The following is an 11,491-nucleotide window of genomic DNA, read 5'->3' as shown; positions in this document are numbered from 1 at the left end:
ATAAATATCAATATGTCTAAAAAATATCAATATGTCTACGGATATTTTCTCATTTAGATACGTACTCTTTCTCCATTATGGGCTGCAAGCAACCTCAGAGCAGTGCCAAGTATGGTGTTCTGCAGAGTAGAGACAGAACATATGAAATAAATGCCTTCAATATGCTGAGAAATATATCTGAGTACATCTGGGTTTAAGCTTTCTGTGGTAACAAGTGGAGGATGAAGCTATGCCCCGATTTTCCTGGAAAGGGAGAATGAGCAATCATATTTACCCCATCCCCGCTGCTTCCCTGGCACCATTGTGCAGAGTGCTCGGTTGCGGGTGGAATGAATTGAAATGATCACTGGCACAAGTGGCAGGGCTGCGTTCTAAGTTCTTAGTATTATGGTTGGAACCCCTCCCTCTGGAGAACACCCTTCTATTTTCGCGCAAAACCCTGACTTATTCAGGTCACGGGGCTTCGGCCTATCACTGCAAGGTCCCCGTTTGCGGGGCAGTGCCCGCTGCCGATAGATACTGGATAGAAGACAATTTCTTGGGTTGAGGAGCAGCGATTGGCGGATCCCGCCTCTAATGCTACCCAGGACATCGGGCGTTGCGTGTCCGAGATGCCGGTTCCGGGGCGGCCACAAACACCACCCGGAAGCCTGAATGAGGCCTCCGAAGTACAGGACTCACAACCCTCAGCGTGGCCGCTATTCAGGGTGCCGGGCCCGGGGCCAAGGCAGCGTGCGCGTGCGTGCGTGCGTGCGTGCGTGGGCGCGCGTGCGCGGCGCCGCTGTCTGTGGGTTGGCTGGTTATTTTGCAAGCGGGAGGGGCTGTGCGCGCCCCTGCCTCCCGCCTCTGTCCCCCACCCCCTTCCCCGGTCCCAGTCTCTCCTTCGGAAAGATGTCGGACACGGCAGTGGCTGACACTCGGCGCCTTAACTCGAAGCCGCAGGACCTGACCGACGCTTACGGGCCGCCAAGTAACTTCCTCGAGATCGACATCTTTAATCCACAGACGGTGGGCGTGGGCCGCGCGCGCTTCACCACCTATGAGGTTCGCATGCGGGTGAGTCACGGGGTGAGGGAGACAGCTGAGGGAGGACCGGGCGGCTGGGCGGGGGCTGCCAGAAGGCGCTCGAAGGGGTCATTTGGGGGTTGGGGGCAGAGGTCTCCAGACTCGGTTGTGGCCCTAGGATACAGAAAAGTCCAGAGGGGGACATCGGACTGGGGTGAGGGAAAATAAGTACCTATGAGCAAGAAGTGAAGCCTGGCTGGATAGGGTGGGGAGGATGGGGAAGATTAGAGTGGGGAATTCAAGGAAATAGGAACCCTGAGTGCAGCGACAGAAGAAGGGAAGGAAGAGTGACAGAGGGCTGGGGAATGGAGAGACAAGGCGATATATCGCTGGGTCCCATAACTAAACTGGGTTGTGGGAAGTCAATATGAAGAGGGAGGGCAGGAAGCCCCGATTTCTTCCTCATGAAGTCTCCCTGGGATGATGGAGTTAAGCAAAGCCTGCATTGAAGGGAAGATAGACTCCAGGAAAGGGAGAGAGTGGGCTTGGTAGAGCAGAAATAAGAAAGGGAGTCTCCCTGACACCGAGTGCTTCCCAGACTTGTGTGGAATTAGCATCTGAAGGAGAGAAATGTTTTCTGCTTAAGTTTTCTCAGGTATCACATGCTGTGTCTTATGGTGAAATCTGGCCTTGCCCTGGGATTGGTGGATTGTCAGTCGGTACTCAAAGCATCCTGTGCTGATCCTTTAGATTTGAAGTAGCCAGTATTTCAGTATTGGCTCCCATTTGGGCTTTCTGTATACAAATGGCCATTTGCCCTTTCTGTTCTAGATTAACTTTTTGGATTAAGACTGTTGTCTGCGGTTACTTTAATGTATGACATTTCGGGACTGCCCAGGAGTGGCTTCTTCCAATGTGCACTACAGAGGACTTTATTCTCTAGTTCTTAGTCCACATTACAAGGATGGAATGTGCAGATAAAGTAGTGGTTTGCACGTTCTTTAGCCCAGTTGAAGTGGTTACAGGAAGAAAAGTTAGAGGCCCATTTTCTAATTTTCCTTATGTTTTTTTTTTTCTCAGACTAGAGGGCCAGAATATTCTCTATGGACAGCATGCTGCTCAAACAGCATTTGAAGACCTATAAAAGAGTGTATGTGCTTTCATTTTTGACTGAATGAATTGAATGAGAGAGTGTGTCTCCTACATGGGCTTTGAAATTTAATTGAGAAATGGTGTCCAAATTCCAAGTTTCACAAAGTCCAAACTGAAGAAAGAAAATCGAAGCAAAAATTGAGAAAAACTCATCTATATAAGAACTACCTGAAATCAACTCTTTGGAGAAGAATGGAAGTTAGATCCCTCAAAATATGATCAAAAGTCTGGAACTGTTAGTGATAGAGAACTTAATTACCTGAGGAAGCTTGGGCATAACTTGTTCAGTGTGAGGATTCTCTGCTGTGGGGTTTTGGAGACAACATCTCCATCCATTACCCAAGAGTCTTAGGGATTATGAATGAAACAGCTCTCTTCTTAAGGCATTCTAATAACAACAGAGACTGTTCATCCAGTGCCTACTATGTGTCAGGCACCGAACTAGGGTTCAGTTTCTAAATCCTTACAAAAATGACATTTTACAGATAGGGAACTGAGGAGGAATGCAGTTTAAGTAACTTGCCCAAGTACACATAGCTAGTAAGTGACAGGGCTGATATTTGAACCCAGATCTGACTGACTCCAAAGCCCATCATACTCTTTGCATTACACTTCAGTCTCTTTGGCAATGCTTAGTTGCAAAACTTTAGTGCACAATATTTTTTTACCCACCAAGCTTTCCATCTATCCTTTTCACAATTTATAATTGTATGGTGATGATAGGTTTGATGGCAGTTCCTAGTTGTGTGAATTTTAATTTGTATTGTTTATATTAATTTGTATGGCTATCTAGACTTAATATTTTAATTTAACTCTGTGTAGGGGAGAAGTTGGTAAATTCATTTAGTTTTTAGTTGCTATATTAGGTGATTGATCATGGTAGGCATTTTAGGGAGTATGAGACTCAAGAGACTGGGCTTTGGGAATTAAACATTGTGTATGGTAGAAGCAGATGGCACTGATTTTCTTCTTTATATAATAACTAAATATTTCTGAAGGTGTTCTCTTATTTTGCTCAGGAAAGAATTCCCCCCTCCCACCCTTCCAAGAAATTAGGAATCTGGAGAGGTATCCTGGTGACTTCACATAATGTGTATGGAACTTTTCAAATGTCAGTTGTCCTGTGGACTTGAATTTTGTTTCTGTCTCTCCTTTCCCTTGACTTTGTGTTGATCAGAGCCAACGACTCTGTATATCCTGTACTACACAATCCTGTCTTCCTCAAATGATTTGTAGGTTGGAGCTGGGAGACTATCTTAGTACATAGTGGCCCCTTCCTTACATGGCTAGGTGTGAAGATGAGAGGTCATTATTGTCACCATCCTGTGGGGGTAGGGGAAGAATAGGAGTTTTGTGAGTCAAAGGAAGAAGTCCACAAAATGGCAGTGGATGGTTTCACTATGCCTTGGAAGCAGCTACTCAGCATTTTTCCCCCTTTGTTCTGTTAGCTTCTGTAAAAGCCTACTTGTTAAGGTTCTACTCTTTGGGGATCACAGTATTTGTAATGAATTCTGGTGGAAACCTAGAATTACATGATACCAAAGCACTTCTTTTTTTCTTGCAGTATTATTTTTCTCCCATCTTTGTTGAGATGTTATTGACATATAACGTTGTGTAAGTTTAAGGTGTACAATGTGATTATTTGATACTCATACAGATTTCTTGCAGGGTTCTGAGTATTTTCTTTATAATGTTTTCTTTTAAATGGTTAAAATATGCACATGGTACAAAATTCAAAAGATACAAAAAAGATGTACTGTAAAAACTAAGTCTTCCACCCTCTGCCCTCTAGAGGTTCCCTTTTCCAAAGAAACCATTGTTTCCAGTTTTTTCATTTATTCTCCTAAAGAATAGGTTGTAATAAAACATTGCTTTACCTGTATCTCACTCTCTTTCAACTCATTGACATTCCTTGGACCTTGATCATAGGTGGAGTTGTAACTAGTGTAAGTTGGCTAGTTATTTAGCTTTTGATGACCTATACCTAGAACTGGATCCTGGAAAGACAGTTTCCAGACATGAGGACTACAAAGCATGATGTAGTGAGGACTGTGTGAAGCTCTAGCATAACTGGGAGATGTTCTTTTCCTGCCCTGAGGCAGTTGTGGAGGCTCAGGTCATAGTTCAGGAGAGAAACTAGTTCCTTTTATTTCCATCTGCTGATACGAGTTGGCTGGTGGAAAATACAGTCAACTTTAATACATGTGGTTGGCCATTTCTATTTAGAACTTGTGGACAGGAGTGAGGATCAGGGCTTTTTGTTTTTTGGTAGTTCATGTTGCCATTAGAGCCTTGGGAAAATTATCAATGATTAAGATGTGGGAATAAGCTGATCTATATGAGGGAGCAAGATATGGTAACCCAACTTAATGTAATTGCTATTTCTGCCGTACTTTCTAGACAGGGAGAAGGTAAACATACCTAGGGCTTCTATTAAGCAGTTGAGTGTTTACTGAGTAACTTGCATAGTCTGCATTTAGGGAGATGCAGAAGTAGTGACAGCTTCTGATTTCAATGAAATTATAGTTAAGTAGCAAGACTAACATGATGCATAAAACAATAGTGTGTCAGACACTACTAAAGTATAAATGTCATAGGAGTTCAGAGGAGAGGGAGACCAGTAAATTAAGCTGGTGTGTTCAGGAAGATTTCCTGGATGAAATGGGACTTGAGCTTGGACTTGTAGAATGGGGACAATTTGAGGAAATTTGAGGAATGGGTATGATTTGAGGAAATCATACCTTGGAGGTGCTTTTCTCTTATTCTTTTACAGGGAACTTAAATTCACTTTTGGGGACACCTGGGTGACTCAGTTGGTTAGGTGTTTGACTCTTGATTTTAGCTCAGGTCATGATCTCACTCACAGTTCATGAGTTTGAGCCCCATGTAGGGCTCTGCGCTGACAGCATGGAGCCTGCTTGGGATTCTCTCTCACCCCCTCTCTCTGCCCTTCCCCTGCTCACGTGCACTCTCTCTCAAAATAAATAAACATTAAAAAAATAACTTTTCAATTGAAAATGTAATACATGCATGTGACAAATTCAAATTGTTCAGTGGAAAATGTGACCCTCCCACCCATTCCAGTTGTTTAATCTTATACTCTAAAACCAATCACTGTTATGAATAAATATTTTATTCATAAATACAAATATATACACGTATACATATCCCTTTTTAAATTGAAGTATAGTTGACACACATGGTACATTAGTTTCAGGTGTTCAACGTAGTGATTTGACAAGTTTATACATTACACTATGCTTACCACAAGTATATGTGGTATGTATACTATGTGTGTGTGTATATGTATGTATATGTGTGTGTGTGTATATATATATATATATACACATATATATATGTGTATATATATATATACATATATATATATGTGTATATATATATATAAAACTATATTTCCTGTGTTCTTATTCCCATGCCTTACTCATTCCATAACTGGAAGCCTATATCTCCATTCCTGTTCACCCATTTTGCCCATACCCCTAGCCCCCTCCCCTCTGGCAACCAACAGTTTATTCTCTTTATTTATGGGTCTGCTTCTACTTTTGTTTATTTGTCATGTTTTTTAGATTATACATATAAGTGAAATCTTATAGTATTTATCTTTATCTGTCTGGCTCATTTCACTTAGCCTAATACCCTCTAGGTCTATCCATGTTGTCACAAATGGCAAGATCTCATCTTTTTTTCTAGCAGAGTAATATTCCACTGTGTGTGTGTGTGTGTGTGTGTGTGTGTGTGTGTGTGTGTAGCACATCTTTATCCCTTCATATTTTATTTTATTTTATTAAAGTTTATTTACTTATTTTGAGAGAGAGAGTGTGAGCAGGGGATGGGCAGAGAGAGAGAGGGAATCCCAAGCAGGCTCCGTGCTGCCAGTGCAGAGCACAGTGTAGGGCTTGAATCTGCGAATAGTGAGATCATGACCCCAGCTGAAACCAAGAGTCCAATGCTTAACTGACTGAGCCACCCAGGTGCCCCCATATTTTCTTTTTAAAGTTTATTTCTTTTGAGAGAGCACGCACAAGTGGAGGAGGAGCAGAGAGAGGGAGACAGAGAGAATCCCAAGCAGGCTCTACACTGTCATTGTGGAGCCCAACGCAGGTTTCAAACTCACAAACGGAGATATTGTGACCTGAGCTGAAATCAAGAGTCTGACACTTACCTGACTGAGCCACCCAGGCACCCCTTATCTTTTTTTCTGTTTATTTATTTATTTTTGAGAGAGCAAGCGGGGGAGGAGCAGAGAGAGAGGGATACAGAGAATCCCAAGCAGGCTCTGTGCTGTGAGCACAGAGCCCAACACAGGGCTTGAACCCATAAACCATGAGATCACGACCTGAGCTGAAATCAAGAGTCAGACGCTTAACCGACTGAGCCACCCAGGTGTCCCACATCCATTCATCTTTTGATGGACACTTGGGTTGCTTCCATATTGGGTTGCTTGGCTGTTGTAAATAATGCTACAATAAACAAAGGGGTTCATATATCTTTTAGAATTAGTGTTTTCATTTTCTTTGGGTAAATATACATAGCCTTTTTTTAAACCAAATAGGGGTAAGCTGTATGTACTGTTCTGTAACTTGATTTGATGCTTAATATATTTTCATACTGGCACATGTATATTTCACATTCTTTTCATAGCTGTATAGTAATTCTACTGTATAGGCATAGAATAATTTATTTAACCAATTGTCTATTGATGGACATATATAATTATTACAAGTAAAGTACAGTGAAAACCCTTGTATATACATATTTGCATACAACTTCAAGTCTATTTAAAATTTGTTTTTACGTTTTATTTATTTTTGAGAGAGAGAGAGCACAAGTGGGGGAGAGGCAGAGAGAGAGAGGGAGACACAGAATCCAAAGCAGGCTCCAGGCTCTGAGCTATCAGCACAGAGCCCGACATGTGGCTCAAACTCACAAACCGTGAGATCATGACCTGAGCCGAAGTTGGACGCTCAACCGACCGAGCCACCCAGGGGCCTGAACTTCAAGTCTATTTATAGGATAAATTCTAAGCAGCAAGTGACTTCTAGTCACCATCTGTGACAAGGCTGGATGTGGTAAGGATTGGTATTTACCTGGTGGTATTTTAAAGGAGTTATAGGAGCATGGTCCACAGGAATTATTTCTTCATTGGGACCTAAATGGTTCTGACAGGTGGCCACTACAGGCTGAACGTTAGTTACCATCTCTCTTCTCTCATTTTTCCTTCCCTGTAGACAAACCTACCTATCTTCAAGCTGAAGGAGTCCTGTGTACGGCGGCGCTATAGTGACTTTGAGTGGCTTAAAAATGAGCTGGAGCGAGATAGTAAGGTATGACCCCATTCCCTGTGTGGAATCTTTGGAGGAGGAGATCTACATAGGCTCATAAGGAATAAGATTCTAGTCTATAAAATATTTAAAAAAAATTTTTTTTAATATGAAATTTAGTATACTCTGGTTTCTCTTCAGATCGTCTAAATCTTTCGCCTTTTAATATGAACTTTATTGTCAAATTGGTTTCCTAAAAAAAATTTTAACGTTTATTTGTGAGAGACAGAGAGAGAACAAGAGCAGGGGAGGGGCAGAGAGAGAGGGAGACACAGAATCCAAAGCAGGCTCCAGGCTCCAAGCTGTCAGCACAGAGCCCGATGCAGGGCCCAAACTCACAAACCGCGAGATCATGACCTGAGCTACAGTTGGCCTCTTAACCGACTGAGCCACCCAGGTGCCCCTGTGGTCTATAAAATCTTAAAGGCAGTGGATGGGGCGCCTGGGTGGCGCAGTCGGTTAAGCGTCTGACTTCAGCCAGGTCACGATCTCGCGGTCCGTGAGTTCGAGCCCCGCGTCAAGGCTCTGGGCTGATGGCTCAGAGCCTGGAGCCTGTTTCCGATTCTGTGTCTCCCTCTCTCTCTGCCCCTCCCCCGTTCATGCTCTGTCTCTCTCTGTCCCAAAAATAAATAAATGTTGAAAAAAAAAATTAAAAAAAAAAAATAAAGGCAGTGGAGAGGCTGAACACTATCAAATCCCAGCACATTGGATCTGGGTGATACCCTTTGAAACTTGAAAGTGGTAAGTTCAGGACAAATTTTAAAAGAAAAAATATTACTTGAATCAGTGGTGAGTAAAGTCATAAAACTTAACTTATATAGGTACTAAAAATATAAGTGTAGATCGTGTCAGAAAAGACCTAGCTAAATTCTTGGATACTAGTGGATTGTTAAAGAAAGTGAGGAATATTTGGAGTTTATTTCCTTTTTTTTTTTTTTTTTGAGGTGGTAAATCTGTCCTTCCATAAAATCACTTGGATTTTTTTATGTTTGTTTATTTTTAAGATAGATACAGAGCACGAGCAGGGGAGAGGCAGAGAAAGAGAGAGAGAAAGAGAGAGAGGGAGAGAGAGAGAGAGAGACAGAATCCAAAACAGGCTCCAGGCTCTGAGCTATCAGCACAGAGCCCAACATGGGGCTCGAACTCAGAACGGTGAGATCATGACCTGAGCTGAAGTCAGACGCTTAACCGACTGAGCCACCCAGGTGCCCCTGGATTCATTTTTGACCTAAGCCATCATTATTGTTCTTATGGCCTCAGTTCTTACAAGTTGCCAGCTGTGGGATAAGATAGACCCTGGCTAATAGTCTAATAAGAAATGAGGTATACGGTGCTTCACCATCTCGTTCCCTCTTCATCCTCTCCCATGTGGCTGATATTTTGTGTCTGCCTGCAGATTGTAGTACCACCACTGCCTGGGAAAGCCTTGAAGCGTCAGCTCCCTTTTCGAGGAGATGAAGGGATATTTGAGGAGTCCTTCATTGAAGAAAGGAGGCAGGGCCTCGAACAGTTTATTAACAAGTAAGCCAAGTTCCCGGGGACTCCTCTTGCTCCTTTTGCCATCATGGTCTTTCTGTGTTTTGTCTGTCTCCTCTTTTGTGATGTGTAATAAGATGTGTTGCCGGTTGTGTGGTAAGCTGACTGGACAGTAAAACTCCATTCCTTCGAGCAGAATTCTGATCCTGTACCTCAGGGCCTGAAAAGGCCTTGGATGTGTTTGGGGATTTTCCCCTACCTCACCTGTCTATCTCCCTTCTCCTACAACATCAGGGTTGGAGTGGTGCCTTGTTGCTGTCCTCTACTTACTTGAACCTCTGGAAGAGCTGATGTTGCCCTTTCTCCCCTGTCCACACCCCCATTGCTCTGTGAATTCTCTCTGATCCCAGATACTACTGATAACCATCTTGGTCTCTTTATAGAATTGCTGGGCACCCACTGGCTCAGAATGAACGCTGCCTACACATGTTCCTGCAGGAGGAGGCAATTGACAGGAACTACGTCCCTGGGAAGGTGCGCCAGTAGGAGCCCCTCTCACCACTTGCCCTCTACTTTCCTGCTGAAATGACATTGATTTTTACACTAAGCCTCTCTCTCTGTCTCTTTGATCTGAAGTTGGCTGCCCATCCCCTGGCCTGATAGACTGTCTGGCATTGTGTTTCTTGGTACCTGACTACACCGTGGGCACTCTGCTAGGATCCTCTTCTCTGAGAAGAGGTGGGAGACCACAGGCAGATGCTCTTTGCTTGGGGTGCGGGTGGGGGGATTGGACTGGAAGGCAATTCCTTGGGCATTTACCCTTGCCAGAAGGCTAATCTTATGGGGGGTGGGGGTCTTGTGCTGGTAGGGCACTCGGATACATACTGATGCTGCAAGTCCAGGGGATTTTCTTACTCTTAGGTTTAACCAGAAACGCTGAGCAGGGAAAAACCCTGCCTTTCCTACCTGCATGAACTTTTTTCTTTTGGGGAAGGTGGTAGAGACCCAGAAGTTCTTGTTTTCTCTAGGCCTGCTCCCAGTTTTCTCAACAGTTTCTTTTGTTCCTTTCTCTCTCCCTTGTTGCTTTTCATGGCAGTAAATCCTCCTGAGTCTAAGCAGTCTGTTGTGTGGAGCAAGGTGTGTGGGTTTTCTGGGCCCCTCATCATGGCTGCTTCAGAGTCAGAAGAAAGCCATAGGGCAGTAGGGGAACTCTTGTTGTCTAGCCCCTCTCCTTTGTGTCTCCCCACTCTGGCTGCCTGTTCTCGCTCATCAGCAGGTGAGTCAGTACAGGCCAGCAGTTTCCACCCCCCCACCCCCACAAGCCCTTGCTACTTTATAGGTTACCTTTGCGGGTTTGATGGCTTGAGGGGTGGGGACAACTCACCACTGCCAGGTAACTCCCTAAAGGGTGGGAGTGGATCATTTTCTAGGTACCTCCCAGTGGTTGGGAAGGGCATCACCACCCTCTTCCTTCCATTCTTCCTCCCCACCCCACCCCCGCCGTCCCATTTAGTGCTGCCACAAGGCCGAAGCACATGAACAAACCACACAGTCTCTGACTTCTCCTAAGCACTTTGAGCTGTTGAATGGGGCTCAGGGGCAAGAGTTGTCGCTGCCCTCCCCAGCTTGGTCACAGGGTTACTGAACTGCCTGTACCTGTTTCCCATGGAACTCCAGTAGTCTTCCCAGAATTTGAGCTAGAGATAGCAGCTGGGTATGGATGTCCCAAATCTTAAGACTCTGAAGCAGCTTTCCTGGGCTTCTATCTGGAGGATAGTGGTTTGTTTGCTGGGGCCTGATATCTCTCTCCAGTGGTGGGATGGGAGCAAGTTAACTGGTGTCATGTCAAAAGTGGGGACTCTTTGCTTAGACTCTCCATCATGGAAGGATCGGAATTCTCTGTATGGGGTCTTGGGGAAAAGGATTGTGGAGTTGGACAAGACCCTGATCAGAGAGTTTAGGATTGGATTTTGACATGGGATTTGGAGTCCTTCTCAATGTTGAAGTTCCCTGAGACAGATCAGCTCTCCAGCTGCTGAGCCTGTACCAGGGGCTGAGCAGCCCCTAGAGAGAGGCTGTGCTCCCTTTCCCACCTCCCAAATGTTGGTGTTGTTGCTGCCTTTTTGATTTGTATCCTCTGTTATTGACTTTTTTTTAAGAATTCTTTCATTGTGCACAAGTGCTGAAAGCCTGAGGCCCCATTTCTGCTGTGTATATATCCTGACTCGGGGCTTTTATTCAGCAAACTGTTCATTCTTCTGTCAGACAATGTCATATTCAACTCTGTTCATATTAAACCACTGTGAAGCAAGCCTCTGTTTTCCTGCTTAAGTTGTAGTATTTTTTAGTGTCTAGGATATTCTTGGTATTGTGCAGAAATCATACAACATGGTCAGTATCCTGAGGTGATAAGTTTGGCATTTAAATTAAAAAAACAACCAGAATCCTAGCTGCCTGTAGCGATATTTACCTATCCTTGCAACTCCCAATTGACTTTGTCACCGAGGCAATGCGTC

The 11,491-nt window shown here is 44.1% G+C and overlaps 1 protein-coding gene across 1 annotated transcript; it reads left to right on the top strand.

Moving 5' to 3' along the window:
• Positions 1-755: 755 nt before the first annotated feature.
• SNX12 (sorting nexin 12) lies at positions 756-11,286 on the top strand. Its single transcript, XM_045470803.1, has 4 exons — positions 756-1,056; positions 7,407-7,502; positions 8,896-9,020; positions 9,419-11,286. Exons 1-4 carry the CDS (start codon positions 892-894, stop codon positions 9,519-9,521), a joined length of 489 nt encoding a protein of 162 aa, XP_045326759.1. The 5' UTR covers positions 756-891; the 3' UTR covers positions 9,522-11,286.
• Positions 11,287-11,491: the final 205 nt, after the last annotated feature.

The sequence above is a fragment of the Leopardus geoffroyi genome, chromosome X, assembly GCF_018350155.1.
Source record: "Leopardus geoffroyi isolate Oge1 chromosome X, O.geoffroyi_Oge1_pat1.0, whole genome shotgun sequence".
Taxonomy (NCBI): domain Eukaryota; kingdom Metazoa; phylum Chordata; class Mammalia; order Carnivora; family Felidae; genus Leopardus; species Leopardus geoffroyi.
Note: the sequence above shows the minus strand (reverse complement) of the source record. Positions and strands in the feature narration are given on the sequence as shown.

What these genes read in the sequence shown, in the direction of transcription:
- SNX12 (XM_045470803.1), top strand. Translation starts at nt 892, where the DNA reads ATGTCGGACACGGCAGTGGCTGACACTCGGCGCCTTAACTCGAAGCCG. An exon ending in AGCTGGAGCGAGATAGTAAG is followed by an intron (nt 7,503 to 8,895) that starts GTATGACCCCAT and finishes GTCTGCCTGCAG; the next exon opens with ATTGTAGTACCACCACTGCC. An exon ending in CTCGAACAGTTTATTAACAA is followed by an intron (nt 9,021 to 9,418) that starts GTAAGCCAAGTT and finishes GTCTCTTTATAG; the next exon opens with AATTGCTGGGCACCCACTGG.